The sequence below is a fragment of the Zosterops lateralis genome (genome assembly GCF_965231275.1).
Source record: "Zosterops lateralis genome assembly, chromosome: 3".
Classification (NCBI taxonomy): Eukaryota; Metazoa; Chordata; class Aves; order Passeriformes; family Zosteropidae; genus Zosterops; species Zosterops lateralis.
The window spans coordinates 104722191-104747318 of record NC_139764.1 but is presented as its reverse complement, the minus strand read 5'-3'; the positions used below and the strand labels follow the sequence as shown (position 1 = coordinate 104747318).

The window sequence follows — 25128 nt, the reverse complement described above, 5'->3', positions numbered from 1 at the left end:
AAATTTCTGGGTAGTTTGTAGAACCAGTAGGTAGAGATGACACTACTATGAGCATTTTTGCCTATTGAGGGGTTAGGTTGCCCTGAGATGTGAAATCTCCAGCTATGGGGGTAATTAAAACTTGACTGTGTTTGCAGCCTGCTCTGACTCTGCATGAGCAGGGAGGGGCTGGGCTCAGAGATCTCAGGTGATCACTTCCAAATTCAGTGATCTTGCAAATGTGACCCCTGAACTGGCCATGCAGGCTCATAGTCCATGTGTGCATTCTGGTCTTGGTTGATATTGGGACACTTTCAAAAGGTAGTGAAGTCTATGGACAATCTTAGATAAATACTTGATAAGAATTAATTGTCCTTTCAAAAGCTGTAGTTTTTCTTCACAACTGTACTGAACAGTGGGAGCCTTAACAATGAAACTGGGTTTTTAAAGTGTTGGGAACCAAATAGAATTAAAAACTGGTAAGGAATGAAGCAGGCTACTTAAATACAGTATGAACAGAGTATGCCAGAAGAGGGAGCTGTTCTAAAGATTAGCAAAAAAAATAGTGTGTTTTGGCAAAGTTATTGCTACAATAATCAGATATACCATACTACAGGCTTCAGGCTGTCCTCTGAACGTGAGAGGTAAGCATTGAGTGATTCTCTACTGTATTTCTATAAGAAAAAAATAGTAGTTTTATAAGACCATGTGACAATGATTAACCAGTTATGGCAGTTGTTGAGGGTCATACAAATGCCTTTTATTTGGATTAGGAGGAGTGAGATAAAGCAAATAAATTAGAGCAGAGAATAAAAGATTGGGAGTGTTGGGGCATGTGTTCCCACCTTTCCACTGGGTTGCTTCTCAGTAGATGGCCAGTCATCCTTATAAATTATATCCCAAGCATCAAACAAATCTTCATTCACATTTGCAGTATTTATAATTATACAGTAGCCTAAGCTTCTAAGCTAGCATACACTTACGATGAGTTGACACCAAGTAAATAAATTAACCTAGAAGCACAGCTACATAGAGTGAGACAATAAATAATTCCTCTCCTGGAATGTTTAAATCATTGAACAGCTCCATGGGCAGCTCCACTCTTGCTCACTGAAAAATTCTTGTGCCAGGGCAGGTATCACCTTCCAATATACAGCACTAAATACACAAAGGACTTTAGGAAAATAACTCTTCACAGGTCTTTTTTAAAGGAATCATTTGTTTAACTTTGGATTTTGGGGGCTGAATTAAGTAATGCTTCTACATGCAATGAGAATTTTAGGAGAAATTCGGAAAGTGTAACTATACTAGTACTTATATTGAAAAAAGCTACAACGGTCCCCTGTTCATACACTGACTTACACTTTACTTTTCTTAATCCTGTGTCACATAGTTCAGGTTGTTTCCTGTGTGGATGTTTTCCATCATGTTAACATTGTGCTTTGTGTGTTTATATTCACCTACCTCTACCAGTATAAGATACAAGGTTTCATGAGTCCTATTGCCTTTGCTGATTTTGATCATGCCATCCCAAGGAAAGCTGTGCTTCTGTTGTCCATCCTCAGCTGAAGCAATGGAGCAGAGAAAAAGGAAATTTTAGATGTTCAAAAGTGAAGGCACATCTGGTCCAGGGAATCAGCTTTAAAATCTTGGTTGATTGGAGTCTTGGCTCTCTTTGAGGAGGCATGTGGAGGGTTATGGAGCTCAGAATGGCATCTAGTCCAGCTGGCACACTTGAGTCACATGTGGCTAATCAGCAGGAACCAAAAAAAAGCTGAATTTTGCATCTGATTTGTGTCCTGATTATATGCTGTTCATATCCAAACAGCTGAGCAGAAATTTTTCTGTGTGTGCACAGATACTTTATTTATTTAGGAATTATTTCTCTTTTACATTTTATCTTAGCAGCAGCATTCATCCATTCTGCGATATTTGCAGTGCTTGAAGTTAAACTTAGTTCTGCAGATACTATACTTGACTGGATTGTTTACTATAAAACATTCTTCCTTACTGTGTGGAGAGAATGGCTGTGAATCTGCAGCCCTTTCCTGCAGAGTGGAAGAGAAATGCTGTGCTCTATTCTCATGGCCTCACCTGCAGCATAGGGACTGAAGCCACCACTTGATCTTTGAGTGTATTTGCCTGCTGGGCTGCTCATCACATTGGCTCACAGAAAACTACCTGGTGTTCCTAAAATTTTCAGGAGTGCCTTTCCCTCTATTCCACCTCTCTCTGTTATGATCTTATGTGATCAGCATAACATAATCAGAGTTTTTTTGGAAAGTCTTTACCATTGCCTGCTTTTGTTATCAGGTAACACCTAAGTGAGGAGACTGGGCCATTCACAGAGCTCTTGCCTTCACACAGCTGTTAGAACCATGAAGTTAGGTATAAAGCAGATATTTCTGAGTGTAAAGTGGTGTGGAAGTTAGAAACTGTAGAGTATTCGTTTAGACTCACCACACAATGGAAATCCAAGAGATCAGTGCTTGGAGCACTTAGAAAACTTCCTAAGGCCATTATTTCGCAATTCAAAATGTTTGTCAACAATACTGGCATAAAGTATTCCTTTTCCCACCATGCTGTGCCAGTCCACCCCTCAGTTCTGCCAGAAAAATACTTTGAGGGATCGTGCTGTGAATTAAATAAATACATTTATTTCTGGGGTCTTTTTACAGCTGGAACAGTTCCCTGTTTGGGTTCACAGCAGGGCCCCACAGAGTTGTGCCAGTGTAATTCAGGGGCTAGTGAGCCATGGTAGGAGGGTGGGAATGATAGTTAAGGGAGAAGGTGGGAGTTCCTTCAGCTGGATTTGCCACAAAACTTTCTGTTGATAAATTATGGTGTCAGTCCACAGCACTCAGCACGTACATGAGTTCACATGCTCTGTCTGGAGACTTGTTTGGCAGGAGCTGGTGCCCCACCAGCCTCTCCAGGTGGTAGTGATTCACTGAGAATGCCTCTCCCTTGAGGCTGCTGCTTTTGTTTCCTCTGCAGCTCCAGCTGAAGCTGCCAGCTCTTTGCATTTGACCCTGAGTTCTCAGATTCTGACGAGGCGAATTCGTATTTTACATTGCAATGAATTTTTTCTGAGTAAAAAAAAAGACTTTTCTACTCTCCAGTAACTGGTATGTGGGATGCAAAAGTCGTCACTGAGAACAGACTACACTGTAGAGTTAAAAGTTTATGCAGCATAACAATCCAGGTAGAAGTCCACAGAGTAAGATAAAAAGCTTTTCCCTTACCCTGTGACTGGTTGTCTTATCAGCAGGTAAGGAAGTAAGAGCACAGTTTTCTATTTCAGTGAGACATAAACAGTGCAAAACAGTTTTTATTCTTATGCTTGCATGGGATATGTGTCACCATATTTTGTGTATGTGCACTTTGAACAGGAGCAAAAGCATACACACAAACCAAGAAACAAGCACCCATTATCTTCCTGATATTTCCAAAGCCACTTCTCCCAGCTTTTCCAGCCATTTCTTTATCTCTGGTACAAGTATTCATGACTTAATTACAAGATCAGCCTTTTTTCCTCAGGTGGTCATGCATGTAAGGCACTGTAAGCTGGAGGTCTTTGTGCATGAAAATTAAAGTATTATTAGCCACTGATTATTTAGTCTGTTTCTTACTTATAAAATGTGAATAAATATCAAATGACCCTTGCCTTTACTTACTGAGGTAAATAGTTTGAATTCCTGAGGACATTATTTATAGCAGATAATACTAATTTGTCTGTACCTATTTTTGTTTTCAATCCACATAAAACTCTGAATATGTCGATGAATTTTCCCCAGGTTTTTTCTAAGACATAGTGGATGCCAAAGAATACCAAAATAAAAGCTTGTCTAGAAACATGCATGCTGTCAGAGTATCCCCTGAAGGAAAGGTCTGTGTTCTATCCCACATTATATATTGAAAAATTCAATTCTTAGGACACTGTTCTCCATTATTTTTGCTGCTTATGGACTACTTGTTTGTGACTAATATTTTAAAATATGCTGACAGTTGAGCTTTGTTTACTGGGTCAGCCCACGAGCTTCCATTGTCTTAAGAACAGAAAAAAAGTAGTCTTTCATTAAAAATAAAGACTTCCTCATGCAGAGAGGAGCCTGTATGTCAGATCTAGGCTTGAAATATGCCATTTTTGTTGAACTTCCCAGTGCTCCAGAAGTACCTCTGATGGGGGCTTGGCAGAGTTGAGCTTGTTAAGTTTGAGAAGGCAGAGTAATGACAGGATGGTTGAACGTCCAGCTGTGCTTGACAGTGTTTCCCTCCACTAAATCTGGGTGGCAGATGTGACTTATTGAAGTGACTTACTGAAATTTCTCAATCCACAGTCATCTTTTGGTGTCCTCTCCCAACTAATGAGGCATTTTCAGCATGGATCCTTCCTGCCTGGCTGTGTGAGCAGCATCAGGGGAGGAAGTGGTCCCTCTCCTGCAGCATGCAGTGGCTTGGCTTGAGTTGGGCAGTTATGGAAAAGTTGTGTTCTAGGATATTTTGCTTGATTTGAAAATTTTTAAAAGGATCTGTTTCTCTTGGGATGTCTGAGGCAGGAGGGAATAAGAAACTACTTAGTGAAGGACCTACCTATGATAGAAACCCAGTGTTTTCATGTGCATCACATACAAATAAAATGTTTAAAATATTTAAAATTACAGCAGCAGAGTACAAAAGCACTTTCTGGGGGCTGATACCAGAAATACTTGAGCTACTTTGAATTTGCCTTGTTATTTGACAGTTTGACTTAGTTGTATCTGAAAAGAATGAAAAATAAAAATCCTCTTTCAGATTCTAATTAGCACATGGCCTTATTTCTACCCAACAGTAACTCCTATGGATCACTGAATCGATAATAGAAATAAATATGACCCATTATGCTCAATATCTCGATTATGGGAAACAGTATGACCAGAAACTCAGTTAGTCATAACTCTTGCTTTTGTTTTCCTATTACAGGCATGATGGAAGAATTTGATCATTGTCCTGATTTCCAGTTTTGAAAAAACCTTGATAATCTTTGTTAGATTAAAAATCTCTCATAAGAATAAGTAAATACATAGTGACACATAAATACTGCCTTCCATCTTTAAGTTTTAGATATTTTATATCCATTATCACAGCCTTCTCTTAGGAGGCAGAAACTCTTCACAATAGATCTTGAATGGGTGATTAAATGTGTATGTGAAGCGAGTTGTGTTTTGTATTTTCCTGAAGAAAGTGCTTCAGTTGAAGTCTTCATGGAGCACTTTCTTAGGACCAGTATTAATACCCCAACTGCAAGGCATTTTTCCTCAGTCAGGAATACAGTGATGTCAATGCGAAGAGTCTTTCCCAAGGATGTGAACTGGTAAATCTTTGTTTATCCGTGTTCAGAACAGTCTGTTCTTTTGTCTTGCATTTCTGAAGACTCAAGGCAGATGCAAATACAAAATACATTTACAAAATCAGCTTAGACTGTTGGTTTCAAATATGATGTTTTTGAAGTTTCAATACGCAAAAGTTGCAGAAACACATTTTCAGCCTTTTTATCTGAAATTAACTGTCTTGGTGTTCCCTGTTGCTATTTATTTCCTGTCTGTTACTACCTTGATAAAGCAAAACAAGCAATAGTCAAACCTAATAACTTGAAAGCACCCAAACCTGTGCTTTTTCTTCTTTTTTTTTTTTTTTTTTTTTTTTAATTCTTACCAGTGGTACAGCATAGGAAAATATGGTACAGATTCAAAAATATTCTTTCCGGTGCCTTTTGAGTGTATTGTTTGCTTTCTCCTTGTATATTATTCAAAAGTGATCATATTTTCAGAGCTGTGTATCTGCATAAAATAATTTGTGGTTATCTTGGGTTTGAATTACTTATTTTCCTGTCTTTGTCTTTTTCCTGCTGCTGTTTTCTCATCAGGGTTGTGTCATTCAGATGTTTCATAGGCTTTCTTGTGAACCCATTTGACATCAAGTCTCATGTTCCTCTTCATGCACTTCCTTTGTTCTCCCTCTTAATTTCTGGAGGTTTATTTTCTTCTGGTCCAATGCTGCTTCAGACCACAAAGCTGACTGAAAAATTCCCACTGGGAATTCTAGACCCAGCACGGAACTTGCAGTAGCCTCTCTGGCAGCATTGGTTGTAGGATGGATTGGATGAGATCAACCACCTCTGGAGTGTTAAAAGTAGTTATATCTGTTCTCATCTGCTTAAGAGACTGTATGTGTAGATGTGTACTAGGAGATCTAACTAAATGTTTTTTCATTTACTATGGAGAAAATGGCACAACAATTATTTAATTGTTGTAAGCACTAGGGAATCTTGAGTTCTACCACTGAAAAGTGTGGAAAATTGGCTAGTCCATTGGTAACTCAATTATTTCAGTTTTATGTCTCAGTTTTAACTCCATTCCAAGCAACATTAGTTTACAAACATGTTAAAAAAATTAAAATCGAGGCTTCTTTTGTATTTATGTACCTCTTTTGGTTATGACAGAAATAATTACTGAAATACATCTATGGACTTTATAACCCTTGCAATATTGCTTAATTACAAAGTCCAGTAGGTTTGCAGTGGATGAAATCAGCATTTTAGACTTCATATCTTATCTGTGTGGATAGATGCTGTTAATTATTCCCATAGGAAAACTGGCATATACTGCCACAATTTCTAGCCAGTAATTTTAATTCACAAACTTCAGGCACTCTTATCACTTGGGCAAAAACAGCTGTGTTGGGGTAATTCAGGTTTATCAAACTGTCTGTGGGATTTCTTTAGAGGTGATTAAACCAACATTTATCCTAAAGGTGAAACAGCATTAGAAAACAACAGACAAGATTATTGGCTTTGCAAAATATATACTAAGAATGTGTATTATAAAATCCTACATGTAAATTTTATAGCTGTGTCATACTAATAACAGTGTATGTATGTATAGGGAAAAAATGTAAAGTGTTCTTGAAAAACCTCTCTAATAAGCTGTGTTACAGACACCTGGCTGAATCCTTCTGAGATTCCCTATTTTCACAACCCAAGCAAAAATCTTAAGGTGCTTTCCAGCCAAATTCATGATTCCAGGGTTAGAGAGGATCAAACAGAGCTTTCACATGTGTTTCTGTGTAATGTCCTTGTAATGTTTTGCTCTTTGGCTGATGCTGTTCCCCTAGAGTTGGGACTATAAAGGGATACAGGACGAAGAATGCCAGTCCCTGAGATGTGCAAACAGGTGAAAGCTTCATTGACGTGAGTTTGTGGTGGCCACTCAAATGTTATTTGACATGTTTTGTATGAAATCCCTTGACCTTGCGTGTCAGAGAGACCTGTGTGTTGCCTTTTAAGGCCTGATCACCAGCCACGGTGTCAGATTCTGCAGTTTTCTCCCAAGTGTGAGAACATTATTGTGTTTTTTGCGTGCACCATTTAAATTCTTCTGACATCTGCGTGGGCTGCTTTCCATTCATTAACATAGGGGAGTTGCATCTTCTTCCATGGTGGCTGGTCAGATGCCAGAGGCAGATTAAGTTTCCTTGAGCAGAGAACTTGCCACTGAGGCTCTTCGAGCTGGAGCTGGGATCTTTGGCAGCTCTGTGAAGAGGCAGTGAGAATCATTGCCACAAAAATGATTTTTATGTGTCCTGCTGTGCACCCCTGGATTTCAAATTTGATTTATGGCTGCTTTTTTTTTCTGCCCTTTTTTTGTTTTGTTTTGTTTTTTTTAGAAGCTGTGTTTGTTTTTTTCTTGCAGGGGACTATAATGTAAATACTGTGACATATATTTAATTCTGGAACTGTGGATTATTTCTAAAATTACACTTAGGGTAATTGCTGGCATATTTTCCAGTTCCTCAAAGTTCTTTGTAAACGCAGTGCTGGCTGTGTATTTTCCTTCTTCCCTTCCCTTGTATTCATGCCTTTATTCTTTATAGTCCTGCTGAGGTCCCAAAGCAAGCAGAAAGCAACTGCTGGAGAAGTGCATAAAGCACCACGGCTCAGTGCCAGCTACTGCTCCCACGGATGGTCAGGCTCCTGGAGACACAACTGGAGACACTGGGGAATGTCTCACAGGACAGTGCATGGAACCCAAACACTTGTTTCAAAGCAAGGTGTAAGAAACCTTGTCATTGTTTGGGGTGACTTAGTTACATGTCAATTTTTTATTCACTCCCACCACTCTTGGCTTTTACTATCTACTGCTTAAATAAATCTCTCAATTCAGCTATCCCTTCCAGAACTGCTAAAAATTACCTAGTTTTTATGTTTTAGTCTCAATTTCTTTTGAGCAAGCTGTATATGTTTTTGACTTACATTTTCCTGGACAGAAGACTTCTTTCATGTTTTGTTGAATATCTTCATTTCTAACCTGGAACATTTTTTGCATGGGATTATCTAGTGCTAGTGTTCTCTTAATTATGGTTTCCATTTGACATGAATGTGTTCTGTTGCTGAAGAATTCGAAATGCTTGACAGTTTGTAAGCCATAAAAGCTGTCATTGTTTGTGAGGAATGGCTCTGGTCTGTGACTTTTTAAGTGAGCGTGATATGTTTGTTGTTTTCCATTATAATTAAACTGATTGAGTTTCACTGATGATGCACTGTATATAAATTTTAATTTATCAAATCTGAATAATTTCTCTTGTGGAAGTATGGCATCTCAAACATTAGTATTTCATTTTAAGGCAGGCCAAGCTTGACTTTATAGGAAAGTATATGGCATTGTAGAGGAAATCATGTGAAGTCAAGATAAAGATTATTCTTTAGCAGTGATAACCTGGGGTAAATATTCTGTTTGCACACGTTGTTCTCTCTTCACTGCTTAAGTGTCTTACTGAGGAAGCAGATGACATTTAAAGTCTTGATTTGATGGGAAAAAGCATTAACAGGATAGTGTTTGAAAGTAAAAAGTAGGTAAATGCATTTTTATAAGTAATGTTCATATTTCTACTTATATGGATGACTAAAGAGTAATAGTTCTAGTTCTTGGAAGCCTATATCTGCAGTATATAGAAGCAGAGAATATTTACCTCCTAAAATATCTCCAAGTTCCACATCTGCGCTCCAGGTTGTTCTGTATCGTTCTATGTTAGCTGTGGGTGGAACAGATCAGAAAAGGAAGTAGTGGATTCCCATCTTTAAATTAAAAATGGAAAGACTTTGAGCTTAATATAGAATAGCTGGGTGAAATGTCATGCATTACAGGATAAAACAGGGAGTGTGGCAGGAGTCCTTTGGTTATTGCACCTTATGGGTACATCACATGAAGTGTTCTCATTCACTGTATAAATTGTGCATTTGACACACTCTTTCCATGAAATGCTTAGAAATCTTTTGCAAATCAGACAAATCCACAGTGTATTACAGTCTTGTGTCTTTTTCTGTTATGGTCACCATTTACAGCTATTGTTTAAAAGACTTCTGAAACAACATAAATGCTGTTGAATATTAAGCACAGTTGAGAGTAACTGCTTAAGATGTGCTTCATGGTTCAGATGACTGCAATTTGAGATTTGTTGGCATACATGAATGATTCAGCTGCCCTGAGGTGTCTAAGGATTGATGTGGTATTCAAATAACTGGAGTAACCTTCAAATCATGGAGGTTAACACTGCATTTACTTATGGTTTCCATTTTTTGATGCTTAGTTGCTGAGTGATAGAGCATAGGCAGTTCTGGTTTACTGTTCTGGGAAATCCTTAAAAAGCATAATTGAGCACTGTGTTGCCTGGATGCTCTGTGATTAACCTGATAGTTCTTTATCTATAAAATAAATTAATTGAACACATTTCAGTTTCAAAGATCAGCCTAAAACATTATTGATCACAGACTGCTGTACTTTCTAAGTCCCAGTTATTTCTATTAGGTGTTACTATTACTCTGTTGTATGAAAAAAATTTAACCAGTCCAGGTTTTTCTGTTTCCTCCCCATAAAGTATTTTGACAGATAGCAGCTCAACTAAAAACATACAAAATTACCTTGAAGACATGTGAGATAAACATTCTTCACTCATAAATATTGTAGATGCCAGCTTTCCAGAGCAGGGACTATTAATCTGCATTTACTTAGGTCAGTATAAATCTGGAATAACTCCATTTGAATTGCAAGTTCAATAAAGAATAAATTTATAGCTGCTTTACACGTGGTGATTTCTTTGTAGAAATTTTTGCTGTTAAAATTTTTGTTGATTTTCATTCCCCTGTGTGCCAGCAGTTCTCATTCATACCCCTTCAAGGAATTTTGAAATGCCAGTAGCAGTTCTAACAGCTCAGAGCTCTCAGAATATCTCTTACCATGAGCAGATGCTTATGAGGACTGGGGAAGTGAGGTTTCTTTTGCATTTGTGGATTTTCTCTTTTTCCTGCCTAAAATACACACCACATATATCACAGAATAAAATCCCCCTTTCCCTGAAAGAAGTGTTAGAGCTTCTTAGGCTTTGTATAATATTTAATGCAGAGCCTCACTGTTCTTAACCAGTTCTTACCTGACTGTTCTTCAGCTGGTGACCAAATCCTGAGCGGATTTTGCGTCTTAGGTTCACCTGGCTAATGATGGGAAAGAGCACCAAAATGTCTAAGGTGTTGTCATTTCTCCCCCACTTGTTCTACATTATTAAAGGAGTGAAAAGTGTAAAGAAAAAATGCTGTGATTGAGATGAATTTTGTGATTCCTTGATCTCAAAACTCCTGATGTTACTGCATTCCAGGATTAAACATGATGCAAGACATCATGATCATTTGTACTACAAAAGACAAAATTGATTTTGGATTGCTGCTACTTTTTTCTTCAGCCTTGCTGAAAGACAGATTTCCTCTGTGTAACATCAATCCAAGGAACTTGACAGATGATGTTAAGATTATGTTTTATTGTCTCTGGGGCCCTTTATGTTATATATTTTTGATATATGAAACCCTGATGCAATTGTATGGATGTGTGACCCTCGTGAATTTTAAATTGTTTTCCTGGAAATCTTTTTGCACAAATTTAGTCCTGTGTTCTGGAGTTTTTACAAAACAACAGTTTCTTTCTTTAGTTTCCTTTAATGGCAAGCTTACAAAGAGATGCTTAGAAATATGTAATAACTGATAGTGATGTTTTGGGTTTGGGGATTCCCCCCCCCTCCCCCCACATCTGTAGTACAGTAAAAATAATGTTTTTCTGAGATCACTAGTTTTATTGGGATTTAAAACCCCTCAGAGACACTTATTACATGTAAGTGAGGGGTGAAGTGTGTGACATACATTACCTGGAGGGAAAGGCTCCCTTCCTGTGCTCGTGCATCATCCCAGGGTGAGCTGTGCTATCACCTCCTGCACACGAGACTCTGCTCCGGGTGGCTGTGGGTGCCTCAGTGGCTCTGGGCTCAGGGATCCTCTTGGGAGAGCAATGAACTTACTGTGTGCTGCCTGAAGAGCAAAAGGGTGAAAGTAAAAAAAGAAAATACAAAAATACCCACTACAGAAGGAGAAGAGGTGGAATAACTCTTGTTTTTATTTCCATGCACCATTTACACAGGTACTAATTTGATTATAGCTCTAATTCTTCTCTGTCACTATCCATACTTATACAGCTCAGCCTCTGTTGCTACAATCAGACTGATATAGAGGAGTTGACAAAATCCGAATGAAGGCTTTTTTGTTTTGTAATACACTGGTGTTATTTTGGAATATCTTTGTCTTAAAAAATGACAGCCTTTTTACACAATACTGCTTCTGCTGCCTTTTGCTGTTGATGATATCCAAACTAAGAACTACCTGATGTGGGAGTTGAAAGACACAAAACTGAGCAATCCCAACCATGATGATGAGTTTTTCTGGTGTCTAAATGATAATAAAAAAATCAGTGTAACTACTCTGGAAAGTCAATAAATAAATAAATATGAATTATATGTTCTTATGTCTGTGTGGAATTTTTATGGATCATATAGACATTAGGAAAGTTCTGCTTCATCTTCGTATGGATTTCCTTTCCAGTTTATATCACTAATGGTATCCAAGATGGAAAGAAAAAAAGGAGGAGCAGAGTATAGCATTTTGTTTGGCAGTCCAGAGATCTCTTTCATAGATGTGCTTTTATCTTTGAGAGAGCATTTCAATTTCCACTTCAGCAGTGGTATATGACTGTTGATATTTTCCATGTTTGGCAGTGGATTTTAGAACAGGGTGGTCTGAATTTCTAGGGCAAGCCATATCCATTCACCAGCCTTTTCTGAGAAGTCCTCAAAAGCTGCTGGGACACAAGGAGGGGGGACAGATTCTCCCATGGTTCTAGAGCACAAGAGTTGAAAAGGAAAGAGTTTCTCCACTGGTGTAGTAAGGGACAGAGAGAAAATGAAGTTGCAAGCAGGAGAAGCTTTATTTGGTCCAATGTGTTTAAAATAAAATCATCCTTTCTTTTAGGGTCAGGACAACCTTTTTGTGTAGTAAGAATGCCACATAGCTATTTTGAAGTGTTAACACAGATATTTGGAGAGCAGACATCTGGATCAGGTGATACATGCTGTAGACTTTGTGATTTTTTTAAATTCATATTCCTGTAACTCGATGGGGTAGATAAGCAAGCTGGTTGAAGAAGATGTTTTCACTTGTGTTGGACTTCAATTTTAGGTTTTGCAATTTCAAAGTAATTCTGTAAAATGTTTCCCATGAGTGCCATTGGTCAGTGGAATTAAACAAGTTAAATAGCATAGCCTGTGTCATTGGGGAAATAAAAACTGAACATGTACTAGAGAAAATAAATTGACAAATTGCTGTGTAATGCTGTTTAGTGTGTTTTGAAGCAGGTTTCTTGCTGTTGGAGGGTTAATATTGACTGTGCTTGTATGTTTTGTTTTTTGGCAGGTAACCCTGGACTGGCAGGTTATTACAGGACCTTTATACAGGCCCTTTATTGTGGACTGAACCAGCAGTATCCTGTCTGGGTTGTGAGCCACGCTGGACACTGTAAACCTCCGAGTGGGATGGAAATGATAGAAGGTACAATACTGTAACTTGTGCATACAATTGTTTGGACCCTTCTGGTTTCAATGGCGAAATTTGTGCCTATTGAAAACAGATTGACATGAGTGTTAAATGTCTCCATTGTATTCCCACAGAACAATTTTCACAGCTGTATGAGATGAGAAGTTAGTGAAGTATTTTAGGTAAATTAGATTTGCCAGACAAATATGCTATTAAGAGAATAAGAGAGTTTACTGTTGGCAGTCGTTAGAGACACGTTACAGTGAAGAAGGTCTAGAATGTTGTTATGTTGAGAAGTGTAGATTAGAAAAGTCTATTTTTTAATTAAATGTCCAATTCAGAGATTGAGTACATTAGGAGAGATTTAATTATCTCTGAATTTAAAAATAGCTGTACTAAATCAGTGAATTTCCTGGAAGCAAGTACATCTTTTTGGGACTGGGGTATGAGATATTTGCGGAGGAGAGGTTGCTTGTGTATCTCTTAAGAGTCTTTTGACATGCATATCTCCAGCTAGAGATGGTGCTCCCAGCATTGTTAGATGGAGGGGAACCAGCAGTGAATCCTGTCCTGAAAGCTGATTAATATTGGAAGTTCTCTGGACTTGGTCAAGCTGCAGTGATGTAGCAGTAAATCAGGCGGTTTGATATTTTCTTCCTGTATCACACTGTGCAAACACCCCACTTTGGAGACCGCTGATTTAGAGTGTGCAAGCATTTAAATTGTGCACTTGACTTAGGAAGGATGCTGCCTGTAAAGGAGTCTAAAATGTAGCAAACTACATAGGAATAATAGGCCTGATTACATTTAGTTCAAGTAGATTTTGAAAGTCTCATAAAGACTAAAGCAAGTTTTCCGACAGCAACCATCAATCACAGGCTACTTCCTAATTGACTGGAGGGATATCACTTAGCAATTTGGAAACTGAACAAAGCTATACCCTTCATTTCTACTTCTGTATGATATCCTTCTATTCAGAGAGCTCCTGCAATCTCTGCTCCACAGAGACATACACCATTAATTGAACACTTCGCTGCTGTAACTCTGCTCCCAGCAATCAATCCACTGTGCAAAACTATTTGAAACTTAATTTTACTCAGTGAATACAACAAAAAAGTTGTGCCTCAATTTCAATGTACTTATCCTCCTCCTCAGCTTTTAAAAGAACATTTGTTTTGAATACTCCTGTGAATGTGAAAACATCAATCCTTAGGTGTAGGCAAAATTACAAAAAGGAGAGCAGTTTTCTAGTTCTCTCTTATTTTGGTTAAAATTAGCATAAAACGTATGCATAGACAGCAGGTGTACACACATAGCCGTGTATTAAAGTGATTTAATTCTGTGGGCATCTGCAGTGGCTTGATGAGAAATAAGAAATAGAACATCTCAGACAGAAATAAGTGTTGAGTCATGGAATCATTACGTTTGTAAAAGATCACCAAGATCAAGTCTAAGGCAACCAAATACCACCATACCCACTAAACCATATCATGTGCCATACCTGCTTGTTTTTTGAATACTTCCAAGGATGGTGACTCCACCACTTCCCTGGGCAGCCTGTTCCAATGCTTAGCCACTCTCAATGAAGAAATTTTTCCTGGAGTCCAACCTGAACCTTTCTTGGCACAATTTGAGGTCATTTTCCCTTGTTGTATCTCTTGTTACCTGGAAGAGACCAACCCCTGCCTGGCTACAGCCTCTTTTCAAGTATTTATAGAGAGCAGTAAGGTCCTCCCTAAACTTCTGTTTTCCAAGCTGAGCACCCGCAGCTCCCTAAGCTGGTCCTCATCAGACTTGTGCTCCTGACCCTTCCCCAGCTCATTGCTTTTCTCTGGACACACTCCAACGCCTCCATGTCCTTCAAGAAGATTGAAGGCTTGTTTTTATTTGTCCCTAGGGCTGCCAATAAACTACTTTTGGTAGCAAATTAATACTGAGAGTAAAGAAAAATTAAATCAGAATTAAATTATTATTTTATTTGTCCTAATAGACTGTGTTTGTCAAATGCTACAGAAATATGGAATCCTATGATTCATATTTTAATCAACTGAAGAGGCACAATGGATGTATTAAAATATCATATACCTAATAAGTAGCTAGTTAGCATTAATTACTTAATGATACAATATTTGGTCAAATAAATTATATTCAAGATAAATCTCTAGAATTTTATAAACTCTGTGGATGAATATTGAGCTATACACAGTCCAGTCAGCAAGGCATGTTTTTCCTGCTGAATGACAGGAAAATTTTAGTGCCATTCCTAATAGCCAATTTACAGAACAAATTTCTAGTTTGATCTTTTATGTTCAATGGACTGTAGAAGATAATAGTGTGTCCTTAAAATCTGCTAAACTAGCCTTAGCGTGGTTCTTGGTTTGATAGATTATGATTGATTTGTAGTCCATCAAAAGAGTGTTTGCATTGCTTTCTCTTTACACATGGGGAGTAGGGCCTTTAGACCATTTTGAAACTGAATTACATACTAAGAAACAGTATGGGAAAAGCAGAGAAGTGGTGAAGGAATAATAAATTATCTGTGAAAGCATTGATTATGTGAACCCGAAATGTTAATGTACCATCAGTGTGAAGTTTTGAACTGAAATGAAGCTGTGCATAAAAAAAAATAAATTCTAGCATTACAGGAAAATTTGGAAGTAGTGTGGAGCCTAAATTTATTTGATATATTGCTTCTTGGCTGTTGTTACAATTCATCTGAATGGAGTTTGCTTTTGCAGCCCTCTGGCTTCTAATGAAACTGCAGAATTGGCTATGAGTGAGAGGCTGCCTCTAGCTCAAGTGATATAAATCCAGCAAAAATAAGTGAAATTGTTAGGGTAAAGTTGAATTTATACTTCAGCAAGTCAGTAATCTTGTTAATTGCTGGGTAGTTGTCCACCAAATGACAGATAGAAGTGTGGGCATGATTAACAGATATGAGCCATAAGTTTTTCCCATCATGATAATGCTGTGCTGGGAGGAATGAGCCTAAAATAGTAGCCTGGACAAGACAAATTGCGGTGTTCTATAATAGAAGGGTTACAAGTTATTTAGGACAGTGATTCCCAAACTGTGATCTGGCTGATCAGATGCAGTTGGCACTCTTTCTGCTTTCCACTTGCTAAGTGGAATGAATAGTAACTAAGAATACTTTTCCAGTAACACTTCTGTGGAAGCATTTGCTGCAGGGCCCTTAGAGATGTTGTGCCACCAGGAACATGTGGTGCTGGCAGGGAGTGGGATCGTGGTCTGCGCTGCTACAAACAGTGAAGAGGAGGTCATGGAATTTGGGTGTTTGAAGAACTGGGTTCCTAAAAATAGGGATTTGTCCTTGTTGTTGTGTGTCACAGAATTATAGAATGGCCTGGGTTGGAAGGAACCTTATATATCACTTAGTTCCAACCTCCCTGCTGTGGACACAGACACCTTCCACTAGACCATGTTGCTCACAGCTTCATCCAGCTCAGCCCTAAACATTTCCAGGGACAGAAGTTACACAGACACGGGGACTCTGCGTGCATTTGGAAGTTTTTGCTGGCTTGCGACTCATTTATTTTAAGTAGAATAGATGTTTTTTAGCAATTGCTGATGATGGAAAATATCTACATTGCTAAATCAGGTGGATCAGAGATACTGGCAGTTTCTTTGGTCAGTACAAAAACACCTCAGAATTAATCTCTGTCATACTCAGAAGTTTTTTGGCCAGCAAATCCTTATCTGTGCTTCAGCCCTGAATGATTGGTCATAATGGCAGATATGTGGCCACACTGAGGTACCCAGTGATAGCTGTGTTTAAAAAGCATTTATGTCTTGCATATTAGGAAGCTGGGCTGGCATCTCACATGCATTCTTTAAGCTTATGCATATACACATTTAATTCATGTTGCACACATTTAATTCACATTAATTTCTATTTCAACAACATTTTTCTGCTTTCTAGGCATATAAATTAAAATATCTGAGAGTCATTGAAAGATGAATTATCTTCAATATAAAAGTTCCTTTAAGGTTTAGTCAGTTATATTTCTATTACAGACCCAGAGAACTCTGTAAGCATGTTTATGGCCCAGAACACATTAAGATTCTGCTCAACTTTAATGCAGATTTATATGATACGATGTGTCCCAGTCTAATGGCATCACTCTGTAGATACAGTAAAAAACCCCAAGTTTCAATCATGCCATCCTGGTAGAATTATGCTGGTTTCACAACTATTTCATACCAAGTGTAGTTTTTTTAATGTATAGAGAGGGGAAGGTTCCTGTTTGCAGAGCTGGCCTTGGCACTGATGAATCACATGGAGCTCCTTGCAGGGTGTTTATCAGCAGTGAGGGATCCCAGGTCAGGGTGTGCACAGAGGGGCTGGTTGTTTTCACAGGATGGGACAGGAACTGTCAGCTCACTGCAGGGCAGTCCTGCTGCCCCTTGTGATCCAGCAACTGCTGTTGCCCAGAAACCCTATTCCTTCCTTGTCTTGGAAAAGGCAACCTAAGGAAGGAAGGAAGCGTGTGTGCATGTGTAAAAGTTATTATGAGCCATTTAAATGTTGAGGTTTTTGCCTCAGCCTGGTAAGATCTGAATTTTACTGTATGGCTTTAATGCTAAGTGTCTATTTTAAGGAAACAAATGGTCATTTCATGTTATGAACCCACTGGAATGCTTGAAATCTAGATGTGTGAAAAGTAAGCAGCCCTAGGGATGCTTCACTACTCCGTTTACTTCTTTCCTTTAAACCACATTCAGTTAATTATTCATGGAGGTCCCATAATCATGCCCATAATTATGCAAATACATCCTTAGAGTGAAATCTTGGCATTTGGCATTGACTTTATCAGTTCTGCTTAATTTTAAGCATGTGTTTAAAAGTCTTGTTCCATTCAAAAGCAAAACTAAGAAAAATAAAATTTTGCCATATATGAAGTATTTCTAAGTTGCTCTGTTGTTTTCTTTTCTGGCCATTCAGAATGTTAACAATTTTAAGTGTTTACATTATCATACCTTAGCAGCCATGTATTTATTTGTAAGGATCACTTAAACACTATTAAGCTTGTTTTGGTACCACTTAATATATCTCTATATCCCACTGAGTTTGATGGAGTAGTGACTAATTTTTGCTGACATTACAAGGAATAAGACTTTGTCTTTACATTTCTTATGGCTATATGAAAAATACATTCTCTGCATTCTCTATTTCTTTCAAGATTTTCCACTAATTCTGTTGACATAATATCTATTGGAATATTATTTAAAAATGTCCATGTGGAGAGCTTTTTAATCCATTCTAGTACTTTATTCAACTTATTCCTTCATTAAAAGAAACAGAAATTTTCAACCATACCTACAAATACGAGTAATATAATTCTGTTTTTAAAGATTTTTGAAAACTGATATAATCATCTGGATCTTTATCCAGAAAACAAGATCTTAAAACAAGATGTTAAAAAAAAAAAAAAAAAAAAAAGGGAGCAAGAATTCATCCATTGGAGAGCACCATGTCTTTATTGCATTCCAGGAAACTTTGGATGTAGGTTTTGAAATTGTTTATGGATTATTTTCTGCATTTCATCCCATGACGTACGTATGTTCTCCAACTCATATGGCCATTTCTGTTTAGATGCAGGTGACTTTTAGCAAGGGGGAAAAGTGTTCAAGGATTTGAATCCAATGAAAAAACAGCAGTTACATCTTCTGGTGACTGTTTGAAGGCAGGTCACAGTTCCCTGGGATGAGCACTGCTGTGATGTTTCAGAATAACTTGTTTAAATGTTTACCATACTCTTAAAAGGAAAGTTAAAACGTAACATAATTTAATAAACACAGTATTGACATGATCAAGTTATTTTCCCCAGGGAGAATACTTAGGAATCTTTTAATGCAACTCAATTTGAAAGATATTCTTGCATCTGCTAACAGAATGACAATGAAGTAACCCCACAGCAGGGAATAATCATCATGCCTGAAGGTTTAAGAGGTCTGGATTTGTTTTTATAATTGAGTCAAAAAGTTTATTTACTACACAGGTTGGCTGCAGGAAGGAAAACTGGTTAATAGTTTCATTTAGCAATTCTAATTTATAATGGGGACCTTTGATTTAATTTTGATACTCACAAAACTTGAAACAAATAGTACAGATCCATATGGGATCAGTCCAGTGTTTAATTACATTTTTATTTTTAATTGATGGTGATCTATAGCTATGAGTGAGAAAGAGTGAGAAACGATCAGTAATGCACAACATCATTCCACATTCTGAAAATAATCGGGTTTTGAACATGGACCCTTTCTGGTTTTGTTTCAGTTTTGGGAATTTCCCTTCCTTTGAGGAGCAGTGGAGGCATTTCAGAGAAATACAGGAAACTGTAAGGCAGAGTGTGCAGAAGGAGTAACTGCAAATCGCCTCATTCTTAAATAATCAGTAATGAATTACTGTTACCTCTAGTGTATCTTAAATCTGTAGGATCTGAGTAGAGGCAGAGTGCTTGGGGAAATGATAAAGAACAAAATGATGTGGTTCCTTTGATTCAGTATGAATGGGAGAGTCTCTTTGCCACTTGCTGGATGAAGTTTTTATTTTTTCTAGTTTTGATACCACATGGCGCTACTGTCTTTCTTTAAGATAGACATATTCTTATCTTTCTAAAGGCTGAATTTGAGGTTTTGTTGATTAATACATATATTAAAATAATTTAATTTACCACAGTTATTGAATTCTGGTGTGGTCAGATGGCTACTTAATTGCCAAATAATTCCCCATTGGGTTAAACACTGTAGCAGATAATTAAAATTCTTGGAGATTTCCATTGCAGTGTCACTTTTTTCAGAATGGGACTATGGCTTCAAGCATATTACTGCTGAGTTTGCTGTCAGAGACTCCACTGACTCCCGTGCTATGGTTTACATGATTTGGGGGCTTTTTCAGTTAATCACAAAAAGAGCAATATCAGTGGTCCTGAATGCACTTCAGTATGAAACTACTTGATCATATTTGGAGCTGTTTATGTCTAGAGTGCAGGTAAAACTCAGCTGATGTCTTTTTATATAAATTATACTATAAAGCCTCAGGCAGTTTCAAAATGTTTATATTGAGCTGTTGCTTCAGTGTCTGCTGATGTAAATGACTGAGGAGACAAAACTTTTTACAACCATGACTCTAGAGCTGCTCATGGTGAACTGATTTACTTTCCATGTAGGACCTCTCAAATGTGCAGAATGAAGACCAAAAAATCTCTTATTCTTCCCCTGCCAAGGGCAGAGACATCTTCCATGAGATAAGGCTGCTCAAAGCTCAGTCCAGCCTGTACTCGAGGGATGGGGCATCCACAACTTCTTGGGGCAACCTGTTTCAGTGTCTCACCACCCTCACAGTAAAGAATTTCTTCCTTATACCTAAACTAAACCTGCCCTCTTCCAGTTTAAAGCCATTTCTCTTTGTCTTACCACTCCATGCCCTTGTTAAAGTCCCTCTCCAACTTGCTTGTGGCCCCTTTAAGTTTTGTACTAGTGGCACTTCAGTCTCTATTTCACCTATCAAGTAAAATTCCAAGTAGAATTAAAGCCATCACAGTAGTAGCTTGGGCAGGTTGCCCTAGTTGTGTGCTGGGCAGTTCAGGTGGGTGGCTAAGAAAGAAACCTTCAGCATTTTCTTCAGGAAGGTTAAAAAGGAAACTGCTATCTTGGTAACAGAGAATTAATTTTTAAACAGTGTAACAGAACACTGGAGAAGAAAAGATATAAATCAGAATTTAAAGTAGTCATTTCACAAAAATGTGTTTCCTCCCCAAAGATACAAAATTTGCACTGCACAGCATATGCAAATGGTTATTTTAAGCATCAGCAACTGATAAAGAAACCTGCTACATTTATGCAAAGTACAAGGTGAAATTCTTATTTGCTCTCCTCAGTTTTGCCTTTGATTTTCATAAATTCAGACTTTTGCACGCGCTGTTTTGTCCGTTTCTCTTTTGCCAGTGGGGATCAGTTCTGGGAGTCACTGAGCCATGGTTGGTTCCCTTTGCTGTCAGGTCACACTCCTTGTGTGAAGAGGAGCCCAGGCAGAGATTACAAGGCTTTTCAAGGCAGGTAGCATTGGGAGTGTTGACTTGAGTCCTGTGAGGTAGCTCTGCATTGCAGGATATTTTGCAGACATGCTGTGGTACAGCCCTCAGCACTGCCAGCAGGCAGTTGTGTTCTCTGCTGGCATAAACTGACACAGCTCTTAGCAGTCAGTCCTGTGCCACCAGTTTACAGCAGCAGGGAATGGAGGATAATAATTTGAAGGCTTCTTATAATCCATCAGTTTTGAGGGATACGTATGAAAGATGGAAAAATGTTATGCTTGCTTAAGTGGATCATTTACTCCTTAAAAAGGAGGCTGTTGTTGCCTAATTTAGATCTCGGTATTAAATTTGACATTTTTGTGGACAAATGGACAGAGAAACCTACGTTTCTCTTTATACTTCTATTGAAACAGTGTCATCCAAGATGAGTATACACAAGGGCAAAGAAAAAGGACCGAGTTTACTGAATGCCATCCTAATACCCATTATAAGAGATGGTGAAAGAGGAAGTGCATTACAGTTACTTTGGTTTACTTTGAAGAATCATGTTTAATTGAACATGTCAGTCTTGGTTGATATCACAGTACTGAATAAAATTTTAGGATGGATTTTCAAGAAAAATTGGGACTGTCCTAGCAAATTAAAAGTTACATCTTGAATTCAGTAGAAGCATTAAAGACTTCAGAAAAGTCACCCATCAATCTGTCCAATCACTCTCAAGTACAGATTCTGTATTGTAACTTGGCCTATTGTATAACTGCCCCTCTCAACGCCCTGCTTTTTCCCTTTTCCTTCTCTTAACATCATGGTGTGCACCTTCTCATTTTCTCTTACTTTGAAAGTAATTCTTTTTATTTCCTGTCTGTGAAATAACATGGGTTGTCTTCCTTGGCCAGCTGTCTTACTCTGCCCCAAACTCTGGCTGGCTCTCCCTTGTTTGCTTTCAGCCCTTCTTTCTCTATTTGTATCTGTTTAAACTTCCCAAAGTTTTGAAGTGCTGTTTTCAATAGGTGTGACTGTTGGACTTGCCTACTGTGGTGCAGCACCTCATTTGTCATAACCAATGCAACCAAGGCCTGTGAAGTGATATTCATCTATTTTTGTTCCCTTCAATACTCACACAATTTCTGCTGTCCTTTCCTTACCACCTATGCTGCATCTAACCATTCTTGGTGCAATGCCGAACATCATTATTCTGGTTCTCTTCTGTTGTTAATCTGTATAAAAGCAAGTTTTTTTGAAGTGTGCAGTTTTGTTTGTGTGGACAAGTGGCACGGGTGGGGGGCATTGACGTAGCTTTGCACTTGGCTTCAATGTGTCTAGAAACAAGAAGAAACATAGCATGGACCTTTCCATGGACTCAGACCTCTTTGCTTTTTGCTCATTTATGGAAATTAAGATCTGCTCCTATACAGTGATGGGTCTCTTGTCTGTACCCTGCAAAGTGTGGGAATTTTTTTTAAAGTTTTTTAAAGTTTGTTTTAGTGTTTGTTTTCTCTCTTTATAATATGATGCTAAGAATCCTTACAGATTGCCCTTCCTGCAATTATTCAGCTTACTGACTGCAAAATGCAGTCATTCAAATACAGAAAACTTTACCGTATACATTGTGTAAAACTCCCATATAACATTTGCTTTATGTCCATTAAAATGCTTGGAATAGAGACATTGATTGGGGTAGAACTGCATAATAAAACACTTTTCAATGGCGTCTGCCTTGCCAAAATTGGAGACAACCAGCAAAATTCTGCTTCAAAGTTTGTACTGTTACTTCATAATTACTTGACAGTAGTTACTCTAAATAGAGTGAAGCAAGACTAGGAATGGAAAATAAAATAAGTTTCTAAGAGATAATTTTAAAAGTTCACTCCTGTATGCCTTTAATAAAAATCTAGGGTTTAGTATTTGTCATGTTTATTAGTTCATTCTGTCAGACTACACTCATACTAATTTAATTATAATACAGCTTCCTTTGAAAAACATATTAGGTGTTAAACAAGTGTCCCAGCAATAGGTGTGTAGAAAGCAAAGGAAATCAGTAGTTCAATTTGTAAAATAAGGTCTTGTTATTTTTTTAGTAAAGAAAATAATACATATGACCACTTCAGTATCTTGAGTAAATGGTAATTTATTTGTGGAGGATACCTTTACAAAAAGTAATTGCTCCAATAAACACTAATGAGTGGTGTGTTTATCTTAAAAGTTGCATGAACAGTTCCTGAGGGTGCTAGGGCCAGACTAAGGTCTAAAGGTTAATCTAAAACACAATGCTTTAAGACCTGGTTCTTTGTGACAGGAGGAGTTCTTCAGTATTTAGTTAAGATTCTTTCAGGGTTTCCATTCTATTTCTTTGGCATTTTATTGCTTGCTGATACAAATTATTCATGTTCACTAAGCAAATGAAAGATTGAGTGAAACGTTCTAGCTTTGAGCAATATATCTTTAGGGGATGCCCATACTAGACCCACAAACCTTAAGTCTCAATGTTTAAGCTTACAGTTGTATTTAAACACTTTCAAATGGCATGGTTCAGTTTTGAGGAATTGCTGTCTTTTGCTATGAGAAAAAAAAAGCAATCAAATTACTTATTTAATTTCCAGAACTAGATTTCATATTATGCACACTATTTTAACAGCTAATCTAAGTAATTCAGTTGTAATTTCTGCTTGTCACTACATGAAGGAAAAGATAAAAACTTTCCAGGTGTTGCTTCATCTAAACGCAAGTTACTCAGTCAAAACTACTGGTCCTCCCACCAGTGTCTGTGTATGTGTTCGTGGTAGAAAAAGGAGATGGTATGTAAAGCCTAAAACACTTGGCTCAATATGTTGGTTTTACTTGGGTATTTGGTGGAGATGCAAAGGAATTTATATGTGCCTGAGCTATCCCACTAGTTCAGTCTCCAGACACTTACTTGTCCTTATCCTGCAAAAGTATCCAGTTCTGAAAATTCTTGACCACACGAGTTTATGGAAGGGATTGATTGAAGTTTGTCCTTAGATATCCTGCTACCACATCCTACAGTCAGTGGTCCATGGAAGAGGAAGATACAATGTGGATAGACCAGTGGTTTTTTACCTCTTTTTCCTTTATTATATGTAATTGCAGGTCACCTTTCCTCATGATTCCTTATTTGTTCATGGGTAATTTGGAAGCCTTGTTTATGAGCTGATCTTAGGACATACTTCAAAGTCACTCCATGACAAATGGACAAGTGTTCATATGTACTGAGCTCAAATACTCAGTCACCTGTTGTGACCAGGGCAGTTCAGAGTTGGGACATGTAAAATTGTGACATTTGGGAAATACAAAGGTGTGCAGAAATTTAAAGGTCCTGTTAGAATGTCAGGTCTCTGGTATCTTTTTGAATCTTCCAGTAAAAAGAAGTCCATGATTCAACAGACTTTTTATGGAAGGCTAACTTTTATGAATTGGCAGCCTAAAGTCTGCTCATATAACTGCTATGCTTTTTTTCTGCACAAGAATTTCCCTTGCATACACAGCAGAAAAACAAACAAACACAATTCTCTGTTATTTCCCTGTAAACCAAATTCCTCTTTCCTAGCAAGATTAACTTGTCAACTAATCTTAGAGCAAACACTTTTTTTTTGATCTATCATTGTTTTCTGCCTATAGTCTTAGCAGAGGTTAGAAAAGAGATTCATTAAAGTGATGGCACATTTGTTTTTCCGAAAGCACATCAGAAAATTAATGCTTTGCCAAAAAAAATAAAGACATACAGTATTTCTTTTAATACACCAGTTAAGTAAAGTCTTAAAATCATGTCTTGGCCTAGATGGGATGTTTGTAGCAAAAGGTGCAAGTCGTATAATTTCTACTATCTGAAAACTGCTTAAATGAGCTCTCCTTCAGCCATGGCATGTATTCCACACCTGAGGTGAAGTCACTCTGGTCTCTTCTTTGATGTAGAGCCATTGGAGTGCTGACTGCCAGTGTGTTTGTGCAAGTCTGTTTGCTTACACAAAGAACCCATTTAAGCCTCTCCACCCAAGAAATTTTTGTTGATTTTGGATAATCCCTGGGCAATTTTATTCTCTAAAATAAATAAATAAATCTTCCAGACTTGTGATGCAGCCCAGCTCTCGCACATTTTGGACTATGAGAAGTGTTGCATTTGTGTTGGGGAAACAT

At 37.8% G+C, this 25128-nt stretch overlaps 1 protein-coding gene across 3 annotated transcripts in view; it reads left to right on the top strand.

Annotated features, from left to right (window-relative positions):
- Window positions 1-25128, top strand: part of LDAH (lipid droplet associated hydrolase) — a 109721-nt gene that overhangs the window by 17466 nt on the left and 67127 nt on the right. For all 3 annotated transcript variants that reach the window (XM_083856299.1, XM_083856301.1, XM_083856300.1), the window contains exon 3: window positions 12800-12934. In XM_083856299.1, the coding sequence (XP_083712425.1) occupies window positions 12800-12934 (135 nt within the window). The remainder of the gene's footprint in view (window positions 1-12799; window positions 12935-25128) is intronic.